General features: G+C 50.5%; 1 protein-coding gene across 1 annotated transcript in view; it reads left to right on the top strand.

The window, feature by feature from the left end:
• Positions 1-14,929, top strand: part of afap1l1a (actin filament associated protein 1-like 1a) — an 18,182-nt gene extending 3,253 nt beyond the window's left edge. Inside the window, 23 exon segments of the mRNA XM_030368356.1 lie at positions 1,722-1,847; positions 2,459-2,542; positions 2,642-2,730; positions 4,073-4,262; positions 4,734-4,829; positions 5,348-5,565; positions 6,185-6,368; positions 6,894-6,952; positions 6,954-6,971; positions 7,397-7,469; positions 7,591-7,710; positions 8,148-8,361; positions 8,796-8,865; positions 8,867-8,943; positions 9,489-9,561; positions 10,686-10,800; positions 12,301-12,323; positions 12,325-12,378; positions 12,380-12,470; positions 12,939-13,006; positions 13,008-13,115; positions 14,123-14,248; positions 14,847-14,929. Of these exon segments, the coding sequence (XP_030224216.1) occupies positions 1,722-1,847; positions 2,459-2,542; positions 2,642-2,730; positions 4,073-4,262; positions 4,734-4,829; positions 5,348-5,565; positions 6,185-6,368; positions 6,894-6,952; positions 6,954-6,971; positions 7,397-7,469; positions 7,591-7,710; positions 8,148-8,361; positions 8,796-8,865; positions 8,867-8,943; positions 9,489-9,561; positions 10,686-10,800; positions 12,301-12,323; positions 12,325-12,378; positions 12,380-12,470; positions 12,939-13,006; positions 13,008-13,115; positions 14,123-14,248; positions 14,847-14,873 (2,303 nt within the window). The 3' untranslated portion in view covers positions 14,874-14,929.
• The last annotated feature ends 694 nt before the right edge of the window (positions 14,930-15,623 follow it).

Raw genomic sequence — 15,623 nt, 5'->3', positions numbered from 1 at the left:
TGTGTGTGTGTGTGTGTGTGTGTGTGTGTGTGTGTGTGTGTGTGTGTGTGTGTGTGTGGTGTGTGTGTGTGTGTGTGTGTGTGTATGTGTAATGTGCATCCTCCCCACCTCCGGCCAGGGGTCCGTCCTGTGGCTGACCTCTGAAGCAGTCATGGTTGAGCAGGTCTAATGGGGCTGGGCTGTGACCATGGGACAGTAGAGTGGGGGGGCGGGGGGGGGGGGGGGAGGGGGGAGGGAGGGAGGGGTGAGGGAGGACAAGTGTGCCGATGGTGACTCAGTTATCAGACAAAAAAGGAGGGAACGGAACTCTAGAAAGATTGAAATAAGGACAAAAAGGCTTTTCTAAATCGAAAGATACGATTTCTAGGAAGAAAGAATGAAAGAGCATCTTGAATTTTTTTATTTTTATATTATTCTTTTTTTGAAGAAATAAATTGCAGGATGGAAGGGAAAGGGGGGGATTGCAGCAAGAACAAAAAGCAAAAGAGAAAATAAACGACGTGACAGAGTCAAGAACGATTAGACACGATGGTGTTTTGGTTTGTGGGAAAAGCTAGTATTTCAATCAGGTTACTTACGCCCTGCACTCAAATAATGAAAATACCACACACACACACACACACACACAGCACACACACACACACACACACACACACACACACACACACACACACACACACACACACACACACACACACACACACACACCTCCATCCCACTCTAACCCCCCCCCCCCAGTGTTTATACATGCGTGCACACATGAAGCTCCCACACACACACACCCTTTTACTCACACAAACACCAATATAACAGCCCGTCCTCCCAGGCAGGTCCCAGACCTGTCTCATGCTCCGTGTTGTACGCCCGCTCTGGGAGCGCCACACGTTTATTTGAGTTACTCTCAGGTCAGTGAGTGTCCCTATGACCGCGTCTCGCATCCCTCCCGTACATACGTCAACCCCTATATCCCTTCACACAAAGTGTGCGTCTTGCGTGGTTTTACGGAGCCTTAGTGAGTTGTAGTCTGCGCTGCAACATGTGTTGGCCGATAAAGAGGTCCTCCTTCGTGTGAATCATCCTGCGACCGCTACAGTGTGTGTTTTGGCCTACATCGTACGTCCTGCATGTGGTCCTAGACTCGCCTTTTTCCTGCCAAAATCAGTATTGTTGTTTTTAACCCTAACCCTCAATACAACACTAGGGATTATTATAGAAAGCTCTTGGCTTTTAAAAGTATCGTAGGTGCCAGTTGATTCGAACGCTGAGCGAGTTACCATGCGAGCAGTGTGGACTTGGTTCATGAGGAGAATTGAACCACTCCAGAAGAGCTTATTATGTTGATTGGCATGTTAGGTTCCCGCCTAAAGACAAAACATTTGGTGAGTTAGACGCTTGTTTAGAACCGCTAACCTAGCACGGTCATTTCTAATCAGTAAAGCCGTTTGGTGTAAGTGTGGCCTTTGGAAATGACCTCCCTGGTCGTGTTTAGTCCTGGTTATTAGAGAGGGGGGGCGTTGTTAGGGGGCCTGGAGGATGCTGACATGCTGTGAAATGTTGTGACACGGGCACTGAAAGTCAGATCCGGGGAGCGCTTGAAAAGGAGACGTTTTGATACTCATCTGGTGTTTGTTTAAAGTAGGCCGGGTCGACTGTGACCCGTACCCTAACGCACTGACCTTCCCACTCTGACCTTTAACCTCCCCCCCTCCCTGTGGGTTTAGCGATGGAGGTGCTGGTGAGCGAGCTGTCCGCCCTGCTGAAGCTGCTGGACCAGGAGACGCTCAGCGCCTCCACCCAGGAGAAGAAGAGCTCCGTCCGCAAGCTGCTGCAGCAGATCAGCCCGGCAGGTCAGCGGCTGACTGACTGACTGACTGACTGACTGCCGACTGAATGACTGACTGACTGACTGACTGAATGACTGACTGACTGACTGACTGACTGACTGACTGACTGACTGCCGACTGAATGAATGACTGACTCACTGACTGACTGACTGAATGACTGACTGACTGACTGACTGACTGCCGACTGAATGACTAACTAACTGACTGACTGACTGATATGTTCGCTAGCCGAACGATGGTCCAGTCTGCTTGGCTGACTGACTGACTGACTGACTTGTTTGCTGGCCGACTGATGGTCCTGTCTAGTTGCCTGGTTAACAGACTGAATGATTGGTTGGCTGGCTGTCCTTGCAGTCTGACTAACATTAACTAAAGTCATTTCTTACCATGCATATAACACAGCTACATTGGGGCCTGTATAAAGATAAAATCCTAAAGGGAAGTGAACACATACACACACGGATCCAAGGTACCTTTTTACCCGGTGCTGTGAACGAGCAGCACTGCCTCCCTGAGAAGAATACTGAGTGGTGTACCCCAAGCCTCAGAGTTAAAGACTGTCGATGGTGTTTCAAACTTTGTTCAAGTTACATATTTCTTTCGTCTTCTTCCAGTGACGGGAACAGACTACATATACATGAACATGCCGGTGTATGGGAACGGCACCAGCTTTGTAGAGTCCCTCTTCGAGACGTTTGGTAAGTGTGTGTGCACGCGCTGTGGTTGATCCGCTGTGAAATACGCGCTCCCTCGTGAATGAGAATGAGATTCAGGCGTTTTTATCCTCTTCTCCGCAGACTGTGACCTGGCGGATCTCAGAGAAGCAACAGAGGACACCAAGCAAGACCAGCAGTCGCTAATCAACGAGACAGACGCTCCACAACAGGCATGTGACTGCCATCTATCCATCCGCCCTTCCACCAATCCTTCTGTCCATCCACCCATTCATTCATCCATCCATCACTCTATCCTTCTCTACATCCATCCCTCTATCCATGTATCTATCGGTCTATCCATACATCCATTCTACCATCCATCCATCCATGGCAGGGACTCATCCGTCCTGATTGGCATGTATTTGGAGGTTAAGGGGGACATCTGAATACCAAGAGAAAACCCCTGTTAATACTGGTGGGAGGACTTCACACAATGGAGAATCAAACCTGTATCTCCACAGCTTTGTTGGTGTTATCCATCGATGTACCCCTCCAGCTATACGTAACCCTTCATTTGTTATCTGTAGTATTATGGATGCTGCGCTCCGCACTGTTGGATGAGACGGTTGTGTTTCCGTCAGATAGGAGTTATAGCACAGGTAATACAGATGTATGTTTGACCGTCCAGCCCGGGAGTCAAGGCCACCTGTCCAACCGCAGGACAGTTAGAGTTACGACGCTCTCCATCTTCCTGTCACCCCTCCCCACCCGTCCGTGCACAAACCCCCAGTGGAGAATGAATAATAGAGTGGAGGCTTTGCTGTTTAAAAGCGCAGCCCAGGAGTGGGCTAGAAACCAAGAAACAAATGGATGGGGCAAGAGAGAGAGAGGGAGGAATGGAGAGAGAGAGAGAGAGAGAGAGAGAGAGGAGAGAGAGAGAGAGAGAGAGAGAGAGAGAGGAGAGAGAGAGAGAGAGAGAGAGAGAGAGAGAGAGAGAGAGGGAGAAATGGAGAGAGAGAGAGGGAGAGAGAGAGAGAGAGAGAGAGAGAGAGAGAGAGAGAGAGAGAGAGAGAGAGAGAGAGGGAGAAATGGAGAGAGAAGGGACGAAAAAAGAAAAGAGAGAGAATGGGGGGAAAAGGAGAGAGTGAAGGGGAGAAAGGAGAGAGAGAGAGAGAGAAGGGGAGAAAAGGAGAGAGAGAGAGAGAAGGGGAGAAAAGGAGAGTGAGAGAAGTTGAGAAAAAGGAGAGAGAGAGCTTGAGAGGGAGAGAGAGAGAACTGTGCACACGTGCATGTCACGTCGTGCACCGTCCAAGAATTTTTATTAAGACCCTTGCCGTTTTAAACGAGCACCCTCCCTGATCCGAGCCGTAAACCTCGTCCACAGCTACATGAATAACTCCCGCCGCTGTGGGCCTGTGCAGTCCCCCCTGGAGACGCACATGACGTGTTTATCGCAATCTGCTCAGCCTTCTATTCTACCGGGGTTGTTTGCTTTGGGGGACGATGGAGGAATCATCAAGACAAAGAGTGCATGAGGTTGACGGTCCGTATCCTCCTGCCTGTTCTCTCTAGAGCGCCGCGAGCCCCACAACTCCTCGCCCGACGGCAGCTCCTCGCTCGGCTCCTCCTCTCTCGGCTCCCCCTCTTCTTTTGGCTCCTCCCTCGGCTCCTCCCCTTCCGACCACGCCTCCTCCAGAGGATTACTACGAAGTGGCGCTGCCCCTCAGTCCCGGAGCCACGCCAGAGTACATCGTCACCCGAGGTCAGCGGCTCCTTCGTCCTCCTGGGGAGGGGGTTTGAAGGTCTAGTGGTGCCGGGTGTTTGGCTCCCAATGCCCAAGGCTCTGGGTCTGCAATCCCCATCCCTGTAGTCGGCCTGTAGGCATCCAAGATTCATATTGGATTGATTCCTATTTACATCCTCTGAGTCTACCCTCTACCTAAAGGCCTCCAGGCCTGCTAGAGTTTTACTACTATCCTCCACCTGCTCCCGATTTATTATGTATCTGAAAAAATTATGCTTTGGATAATAGCGTCTGCTAAATGAACAAATCCTGCTTTAATTCTGCAACAAAGTCTGTTTGTTTCTATACTAATGTAAACAGCGTAGGAGCTCTGTAGCATTTTTTCACTTATCAATGATGTTGTTTAACGACCTAATATCCTCAGGGGTTCACTTGAACTAATGAGGGGTTAATTTAGTTGTTGTTGTTGTTGTCTTGCAACATTTCCAGGCAGCTGCAGCCCTCCTAACTCCATAGAGGACGGCTACGAGGACGCCGACAGCAACTACCCCCCGTCCTGTGTGACCCCGGGCCGCAAGAACTCCTGTGAGTCAGCACTCAAGTCGACAGCACTCAGGCCACAAGTTAACAGCACTCTGACCATAAGTTAACGAGGTTATAGCACAGTGTGTGTGTGGGGGGGGGGGGGGGGGGGGGGGGGGGGGGGGGGTGTTCCTGGAAGACCTGTTTGTGCAGGGCTTACGCACACGTACACGCACGGACGTAGTCAAGGAGGATCCTCGTTCTCAAAACAAACACACAAACGCACCCAAAAAACATGCACACATGAAGCTTGAACAAATGTAAACACGCACAGACACACATCATGTGCATGAGCACACACACAAACACAATTTACGCCTACAGAACCATTCCAGATGTTTTTCACAGGGTCACACACACACTCACTCACTCTCGACACACACACACACACACACACACAAACACACACACACACACACACACACACACACACACACACACACACACACACACACACACACACACACACCACAGACAATAAGAACCCCAATCCCCGCCCCTTCCTTCCGTTGCCCCGGCAGACAACGACTCGGACCCGCTCAGCAGCTCCTATGAGTCCTACGAGGAGGAGGAGGAGGACCGGGGGCCCGGGGCCCCGCCCCTCACGCACCAGTGGCCCTCAGACGAGAGCTCCATGCCCCCCGCCCGGGACTGCCGCATCTGCGCCTTCCTGCTGCGCAAGAAGCGCTTCGGCCAGTGGGCCAAACAGCTTACCGTCATACGGGAGGACAGGCTGCAGGTGGGCCGAGGGGCGGTGACACACGCACACACACGCACGCACACATGCACACATGCACGCGCACACGCACACGCAGACACAGACACACACACACACGCACACACACAGCGCACACACACACACACACACATATACAAACACACGCACACACACACACAGCACGCACGTACACGCACTCACACACAACACAAATAGACCACGACAACACATCCACACTCGTACTGGTCAACCTCGATTCTCTAGAGATCTAGTGTCAGATAAAGTTCGCAGCTTTCAGTTAGAAGGATGTGTTATTCTTGGGATTACGCCAACCAAGCCACGGAGAAATCCCAACAGGCATGACCAAACGGGTTAGCTGCTGCTACACGAGTGAACTTCTCTCCTGAGGATGCGAAGCAAACCACAGGTACTGTGGTAGAACGCTCGACAAAAAAGTGCATTGCCGTTGTGTCAACGCTGCTGAATATCAGGGTTAGCCACCTGGGGAGCGTTTCCTCTGAACGTGATCCGTTAGCCTTGCCCCCCCCCCCCCCCCCCCCCCCCCTCATCCAGAACGCCTCTTCCCAGGCTCCACAGCCCTTCATTAAGCCTGTGGTTTAACTGTGCCCCGCCCCTGCAGTGCTACAAGAGCTCCAAGGACGTGGTCCCCTACGTGGACCTGCTGCTGCCCATGTGCACCGTGGTCTACGCCCCCAAGGACAGCAAGCGCAAGAGGCACGAGCTGCGTTTCACCCTGCCCAACGGGGAAGGCCTGGTCCTGGCCGCGCAGAGCAAGGAGCAGGCCCACCGCTGGCTCCGGGTGAGTTGTGTGCGTCTGTGTGTGTGGTGTGTGTGTGTGTGTGTGTGTGTGTGTGTGTGTGTGTGTGTGTGTGTGTGTGTGTGTGTGTGTGTGTGTGTGTGTGTGTGTGTGTGTGTGTGTGTGTGTGTGTGTGTGCGTGCGTGCGTGCGTGCGTGCGTGCGTGCGTGCGTGCGTGCGTGCGTGCGTGCGTGCGTGTGTGTGTTGTTGCGTGCGTGCGTGCGTGCGTGCGTGCGTGCGTGCGTGCGTGCGTGGCGTGTGTGTGTGTGTGTGTCTGTGTGTGTGTGTGTGTGTGTGTGTGTGTGTGTGTGTGTGTGTGTGTCTGTGTGTGTGTGTGTGTGTGTGTTTAGTTGTGTGTGTGCATTAGCGTCACATCCCCTCAATCCATTTGCGTTACAAATGGATGAGCGCCTTGTGTAAGCACATAATAAATGAGTACATTTTATTTATAAAGCCCATTTACACACACAGCATAACTGGCTCTCGGAGAATGAAGCTAGCATGCCTTGGTGTGGTTCCCGCAGGTCGTGAGTGAGGTGAGCGGGCCTGGGGTCGAGTGCAGAGGAGCCCTCGTCTCCCATCATCAAGAAGGAAGGCAGAGCTCGACAAGGTAATGAAAGGCTCCCCCCCCCCCCCTGTCATCACCCAGCCAGTGAAACTTAGACAGGGTGGGAGACATGCTACTTGCATGTGGGTAACGATTGCAGAGGTTGACTTATCGCAGCTGTAATTATGTTTACCTTTATTAACATGCGCGCATTATTTGTGAGTTGAAGTCAGTCAGCCCTACAGTCCAGTCAATCAGTTATCGTTAAAGTCAGTCAGTCAGTCAGACAGCCACTCAGTCCGACGGACAACAATGTGAATGACGCATCTGTAGTGATTGATTGATCGTGTGTGGTGTGTGTGTGTGTGTGTGTGTGTGTGTGTGTGTGTGTGTGTGTGTGTGTGTGTGTGTGTGTGTGTGTGTCTTTGTGTGTGTGTGTGTGTGTGTGTGTGTGTGTATGCGTGTGTGTGTGTGTGCGTGTGCTTCAGAGGTTGTCTGCTGAGAAGAACACCTCTGATTCCGACAGTGTTGGGTTCTCTACAGTGGACAGTCGAGACAATGGTAAGACTCTGAACTCTCTTGAACTCTTTAACTTCTCCCTCATCCAGAACACATGTGACAATAAATATAATAACAGTTATAAGAGTAATAAATATAGTTATGTTCTCATTTCTATCTGAAGGTAAAGTAAAGCGTGGGCCGTTCGCTGCGGGCAGGAAGATCACACGCATCATCAGCTTCTCAAAGAAAAAGCCCCCGCGACCAGGGGACCCCCAAACTTCTTTCACCAACCCTCGACAAGGTAGCGCTCTCATTCTCTGCTGCGCTGCGCTGCCCTTGCTGAATGTCCCAAACGTCTTTTCCATCTGTGCTAGCGTTGTCCATACCACTCTTAACTACAAAAAAAACGTACATTCTCTCACTTCAGCCTGTCGTGGACGGTCACCTGTGAATTATACGTCATCGTTTAAAGAAATGCAATCTTTATTTATATCAATCTGCAGAGCAATGTGAGACCTGTGCATTCATTTTGGAGCCTGTTTCAAAAAAGCCGTTCATGTTTGGTAATTGATAACCCGGACTTGGTTTGGGCAATCCTATACATTCGGCCTACGTAGCATCATCATCCCCATACATACCCTCGGCCTAGCGTCCCCCTGGACACGTCTGCGTTCAGATCACCTCCGTCTCCTCCTGTATCTCTCCACGTGTCCTGACGTGAGCCTCGCCCCTGCCCAGGCACCCTGCTGGTCCTGGTGAACCAGGCGTGGAGGGAGCAGTGGTGCTGCGTGTGCAGAGGCGCCCTGCACTTCTACCAGGACCGAGGGGACCCCCGGACCAGCCTGGCCCCCGTCCTGCTGCACGGCTGCGACGTGCTCCCGGGGCTGGGGCCCAAGCACCCCTTCGCCTTCCGCATCCTGCGCTCCAGCACGGAGCTGGCGGCTCTGGAGGTGTGTAGAGCTGTGATCTACTGCTCTACGAGCCCTGTAAATAGAGGCGTCCACGCGGGACAAACCCGCTCATTACACTTATAATGGGTCTGCTAGATGAATGCTTAGAACCCAATTATCTGCATTGAGCCAAGAAACCTAGCTGCATTGAACACATGTGTTACCTTTTGTCCTGCCCTCGACCTCGACCTGCTCCTTTAAGACATGTATCTGAGTTTGCAATAAGTCCTTGGGTTGAAGTGTCTGATAAATAAATCAATATTCAATTAATGGTAAATAGTGTTTGTCATGGGCCCTCACTGTGCTTCTATTATTTTTTCATTATCATAAATATCGATCAAGAAACAATCTTTAGCTTGACAACCACAACAACCATATAAACAACATGGCTGCAAACAATTTGATTATATTCCTCTCTCTCTCTCCCTCCCTCCAGGCGGGGCAGCAGCGAGGAGCTGGGCCGGTGGCTCGGGGTCCTCCTGGCTGAGACGGGCTCGTCGGTGGAACCCCGAGTCCCTGTACTACGACTACGTGGACCTGGACACCATCGCCAACATCCGCGACGCCGTGCGCCACTCCTTCCTGTGAGTGACGCAGAGAAGGGCGTGGCAGGGATTGGGGGTTTTTTCTTTCAAAGTTTATCGGCAGGCAGACCAGTCGAGCGCATGGGGCGTCTCAGAACAGAACAGAAGGGGCCCTGGGCTCTGTGCCCCCCATGTCCGTAGCCTTAACCGGTTGCCGCACTTCTTCTCCAGAGTCTCCTGGTAGGAGAGCAAGAGACAATGTGAAGAGGGTGTTTTGGCGTGTGTGCAAAGCGGCGACACACACACCCAGAGGTCCCGATGTACGGATCAGAGAGTACAGGGCGAGCTGCCCGAAACAGTTTGGGACATTACGGGAGTTTTCTTAATACACCAACACACCAGCTACCCTCTAGTGAGCAGGAGAGGGGGGTAGGGAGGGGAAGATGGCCAGGAGAGGGTTGTGTGTGTGTGTGTGTGTGTGTGTGTGTGTGTGTGTGTGTGTGTGTGTGTGTGTGTGTGTGTGTGTGTGTGTGTGTGTGTGTGTGTGTGTGGTGTGTGTGTGGTGTGTGCGCACCGTGTGACCTTGCTCCTGTGTGGTGTGCTAGGTGGGCCACTTCCTCCAGCAGCACTTCCACAGACTCCCGGACCTACGACGAGGTGCCCCTCGAGACGACGCAGGTGAGACACTAGCACGTGCCAGCGACCACACACACACACACACACATGCACACACACACACACACACACACACACACACACACACACACACACACACACACACACACACACACACACACAGGCACACACACTCTTTGTTCTCTCTCTCTTTATCTATTTCTTTTTATCTGTCCCTCACACAACGCAGGCACACAAAATAAACACACTGTCTCCCTCTCTACCTCTTTTTTTCTTCATCTCTCCCTCACCACACACACACACACACACACACACACACACACACACACACACACACACACACACACACACACACACACACACACACACACACACACACACACACACATTCAGGTCCATACATGATTTTGTGTCTGTGTGGTATACAAACTCATCCAACTACTAAGGGTCTCAGCCCTTAGTTATGGGTGTTTTTCCTTTGATGGTCAGAGATTAGCAGCAGCTTGAGTTTGGGGCTAGGGCGGGGGGGGGGGGGGGGGGGGGGGGGGGGGCGGGGAGGGGGGGGGTTTGTGTGTGCAGCTGTCGGGGGAAGGGGAGGTGGGGTGTAGGGGGAGGGCATCTTAATACGACACCACTGATCAGTCATCCATACAGAATGGGCTGTAACAGGCTTCTCAATGACTGCTCTTCATAGGCCTGTTGTGGGTGTGTGTGTGTGTGTGTGTGTGTGGTGTGTGTGTGTGTGTGTGTGTGTGTGTGTGTGTGTGTGTGTGTGTGTGTGGGTGTGTGTGTGTGTGTGTGTGTGTGTGTGTGTGCGTCTATGTGTGTGTGTGTGTAAGAAAGAGATGGGAAAAAAAAGCTGCACGTCATATGACTGAAAGGAGGGGAGGGGTCAAAGGTCACTCTGGTTTTACTGCCTATAAACCCCTTCCTCAACCCAGTCTGACGACGCCCCTCGAAGCTCCTCTGGCTAATCACACATCCTCCTAAAAACACAAACACGCCCCACCCAGACACATCCATCCCAAACTGACCAGCTACACCTCCGCCATTTTCCACAACCTTCCCCCGCCCCCCCGCCCTTGATCTGTATCTCTCCTTCATGTTTTTTCTCTCTTCCGTCCCGGCCTCCCCGGTCTCCCCCCGCTCTTCTCCGCCCGCTGCAGCCGGAGTCCTCCGCCCGGCCGACGTCCTGTCACCCGGCCAAGCGGTGCTCCAGCCTCCCTGGCAGCGACCCAGGGCGGAGCAAGCCACCCGTCTCCCTGAAGCGCACTGGCTCAAGTAAGGCAGACAGCCCCTCCCGCCAGACCCTCCCGCCAGACCCCCCATGAATACTGAATCGCATGAATGATGGGTTTGCGACACATCGAAGTGTCTCGTCACGTGCCGTGGTCGAAAGTCTCTGGCACCGCATGTGAGGTGACATTGTTCTTCTAGACATGCATTACATCTGGAATATTCTGTGGCCCTCTGGCAACTCTGTGTCACCAGAGTGTTGACCGCCATCTGTCAAGAAAGGAGAGGTCGCGCGCACGGTGCGTTCACAAAAACACAGCACGCACTTGCGCACTGGTGCACACGCACGCACCAACACGCGTGTCGTTAGGTTTACAATCTGAGTACACAATGGTGAGTCAGTTGTACTTTTTACAGTCAGTTGTGGTGAACGTGGTTGTTTCTGTGAACACTGTAAAACGAAGGAAATATGCACGATATTCTTTTGGGCAAAACTAAATATATAGTTTTGCCTTATAAATAATTTGGCCTTAAAGCTATCTGCAGCACTTTAGCGCCCCAATGATCACATTATAGCGACGGTAACATTTATATATAGGTCTGAAAGGAGGACGTGAGCCACCAAAAGGATCAAAAGAAAAAACAGAGTCGACTGGAACCATGAGGACCAATAAGAACTACACTACATAGATTTAAATTCTTCACGCTCTCTTCAAGCTGTTTCAATTCTCCTTCAGGATGTATTCACCCACCGGCCTCACCTGTACCACCCCCTATAAGCATGGTGTTCTCAGCTGTGACTGGGAACCTTCCTCTGGGTCAATATTACCCTTCTGCCTCCCTACCCCTCTCCATCATCTCCTCTCCTTTCATGTGTAATCTCCTCCTTCTCTGCTCGTCGTTTTCATAGCTAGCTATCCGCTCCTGTCCCCCTCCTCTCGTATTGAAATAGTTCAGCTTAGCTTTGTGGATCATGGAGGGAGCCCCTTTGCTTTGCTGTTTCTCAGGGTTGGGTGTTGTGGTTCAGACACATCAAAGGCCCTCTCTCTCTCTCTCTCTCTCTCTCTCTCTCTCTCTCTCTCTCTCTCTCTCTCTCTCTCTCTCTCTCTCTCTCTCTCTCTCTCTCTCTCTCTCTCCCCCCCCCTCTCCCCCCCCTCCTCTCTCTCTCTCTCTCTCTTCTCTCTCTCTCTCGACCCCAGATGTTACCTGATATTTATGAGACACTCGCATTGGATCCACCGCGACCCCCTGCTTGAGACCCCAGTGTGCCCCAGTGTGTATGTATGTGCGTGTGTACATGTGTGTATGTGTGTGTGCTTGCGTGTGTGTGTGTGTTCCCATGTATGAATATTAAGATAATATGAAATAAAACTTAGCTGCACAAAGTGAATCCAAGAGCCACAATACGTACTCCTGGTTTCATCAAATCATCATCCAGTCTGAGAGGGACAGACCGTGAGATGGAAGCGTCTACTTCCCATGACCCCTTTGTAGCTTTGACCCCCTTGACCTCTAACCCGCGCCCTGTCTCGGTGCCGTCCCCAGATTCCAACCAGTACGGAAGGTATGGGTAAAACCAGGGCCGAGGAGGACGCCAAACGCTACCTCAGGGAGAAGGAGGAGATTGGAGGCGGAGAAGGAGGGGATCCGCACTGCGCTGGTCGTCCTCCGTCAGGAGAGGAGGGACGTGAAGGAGGAGCTCAAGATGGCCACCGGTAAGGAGGCGCCAGACTCGGGTGAAACCCCGACGACGCAAAGAGGGAGAAGAAAAACATGCAGGTTGATCAGGAACTATGCTCTAACGTGTGGTCCCTGATCATCGGGTGTCAGCGTTCATTCGCTTTGATTACTTTTGAAACCCATCCTAAAGGAAAGGAACTGAGAAACGGCTGTTATCTTTTTTTAAGGATTGGTTGTGTGAAAGCTATTATTTTTCTGCTATCCCTACATTTTACTAGAAAGAATCAAGAACTTTGGTACCAATATAATACTTTGTCTACTCTCTATGAATTTCGATTTTATGCATTCAGTGCATTTTGTGCTCAAATTGTCCCAAGCGGATTAGACCTTAAGTCCTTCAGAACCAATCCACAATTAACGGCGTGGATATAAACCATGGAGTTTTTCTTCCTTCTGTCCTTAATCCAACCGGTGCGTCTCCCTTGTGACCTCGCGCGGAGCAGAGAAGCAGAGGCCCTCTCTCTCGGAGCTCCTGTCCCAGCTGGAGGAGGCCTGCCGGGCGAAGGAGGCGGGACCGGGTGGACCTGGAGCTGAGGCTGACCCAGGTGAAGGACAACCTGAAGAAGAGCCAGGCGGGCGGGGCGCTCGGAGCCCCCGTGGAGGGGAAACTTCCAGCCAAGGCGAGTGTGTGTGCGTGTGCGTGTGCGTGTGTGTGTGTGTGTGCGGTGTGTGTGCGTGACGTGTGTGTGTGACGTGTTTGTGTGCGTGTGCGTGTGTGTGTGTGTGTGTGTGTGTGTGTGTGTGTGTGTGTGTGTGTCGTGTTGGTGTGTGTGTGTGTGTGTGTGTGTGTGTGTGTGTGTGTGTGTGTGTGTGCCGTGTGTGTGTGTGTGTGTGCGTGTGCGTGTGTGTGTGTGTAGGACTTTAAAGTGTGAATCCTGAACTCACCTGCCGTCATTGGTAGATTAAGCTATACCCAAGTAAAGAATAACGAGGTTGAACTAGTGAGTCTGAATGGATGAAGGAGTGGTAGAGGCGGCAATACCTACAGCATTTATAAAGGCTCGCAAAAGAAGGATGCCTCTCCCAAACCTGCTTCTAAATGACATTGATGTGCAAACCCTATGTCGAAGGATGTTTTCCTCCTAAGCGATGCAACACTGTGGCTGCATGCATACTAAGAATGAGCGTACAATCTGAGACTGGTCACACTGAGGACTAAACACCCGTACTGTCCCTTTGCAACAAGTGTCAAACGTTTTATCCTGGCAGTGATGAAATCGTCATGATGTTCGAGACCATCTTTTATGCATCAGCATCATACTAGACAATGGCGGCCTTTGCAAATCACTCATGTACAACCCTATAGAGAGGAATACCTCGATGGAGTGAATGAATTGCACGGGTATTGGATGGAAGTTGGGAACAGTCGGAAATGTGTCAAATCTGGGTAGAAGTCTTCAGGATTAGCATACAAATATACACATAACCCTCATAATAGTGGGAGTGTATCAAATTTGAACGTAGAAGTCTTCAGGATTAGCATACAAATCAATCACACAACCCTCACAACAACAGTGGGAAAATATATCCCACTTTGAGGTAGAGGTCTTCAGGATGAGCATACAAATCTACACACAACCTTGATCTCAACCCCTCTGTGCTTTTCATTAACACATCTTGGTTCCAGGCGGGCAACAGTAAAATCCAGAATATCTACAGTGAGGCTTTGCCCGTCAACTGTGCCACAGAGATGCGCAAAAGACCCCCGTCTGTCTACGCCTCCACTAAAGGAACTGTCATGCAGAAGGCCAAGGTAGCTCTCTCTCTCTCTCTCTTGCTCACTCTTTTTTGTTGGCTAGCTCTCTTTTCTCGCTCATTCTCTCTTCTCCCTTACGATTTCTCTCGCTCACATTCACTCTCCCAGAGGAAAGCTATTAATGATGGTCAAATTATGAATTAGGAATAGAAATATGGAAATATTTAGAAATCTTAAAATGACATAAAATATATATAAAGCAAAATAGAAAATATGTGTGCTGATGTAAACGTTGCTGCATCCCTCTCAAACCGTTCTCACTGTGAATAGCTTCCGGCATTTTAATCAACAGTTAAAAAAAAAGATTATAGCTTAAAACAAATATTTTAGTAGCTAATGGTCTCCCCCAGTGGATGCAACACTAGCTGAGATCTTCTTTGAACCAGCGACTAATTTTGTGCGTGCATTTGCGTGTGCTTGTGCGTGCGTGTGTGTGTACCTCCATGCATCTCTTTTCATATGCTAGTGTGTGCGTGGGTCCCTGCCTATACATCCGTCCTATAACAATACGTTCCAGTGAATTCCCAGCTAATCTGTGTTTCAGTACGATAGAGAGGAAATTGATCACCCTTTTGTTTGTGCGGTTTTCTTTAAGGAATGGGAATCCAAGAAAGCAACCTAAGGCGGAGTCAAGTGGAACGTAAACGCTATCAAGGTTCATGTTCCTGCCTGAAGATTAAAAAAAACATTAGGAGTGGATCGATGGGCAGGAAAACGCTACGGTATCAACCAGGCCATACGCCGGCCTTCCAAGATATCATCCTTTACACTGCAGCCTTTCTTTACACATGATAAGGGGGACAAGGGGGAGATGGAAAAAAAGCAGAAAGAGGGCATGTGCAAGTTCACTGACTGTGCAGAGCACAGCAGAGCAGGAGAGACGAGGAGACTGTGAGGCCAGAATCACTGGTGAGATTGGACGATGTAAGAGAGGTACAAGAGTCCATGTGTTTGGCTTTTGTGTTTGATATCCAATGCACAGAGGAGAGGCCAAATCGTTGTTCGTGTGCAAGTGATAATGTGAATCTCATCCCGCCACACTGCATTTTTATATCATGAGGTAAACTACTTTGTCTGTGGTGTATATGTTGTATAGGGTAAGGAAAAGGGGTGTTTTGATTTCTCTCGGATGGAAATGTCAGTGTAGATACAAATAATTGTTAACTACTAACTTACAATAGCCATTCAAAGAAAGCCAAGGGTCACCCCAAAGACTACAATTAACTCACTTCTTCTCTTAAACATGTTGACTTATTGCACTTTACCATTTTCCTTCTCTGGATACAAGGAAAAAACAACTTAATTTCATATATCTCTTACCGTTTTGTCTTTAAGCCTTAAGAAATATGTTATGTTAATTGCTGGTGCACAA

This window comes from Gadus morhua, chromosome 10 (genome assembly GCF_902167405.1).
Source record: "Gadus morhua chromosome 10, gadMor3.0, whole genome shotgun sequence".
Classification (NCBI taxonomy): domain Eukaryota; kingdom Metazoa; phylum Chordata; class Actinopteri; order Gadiformes; family Gadidae; genus Gadus; species Gadus morhua.
This window is presented reverse-complemented; position numbering and strand designations above follow the sequence as displayed.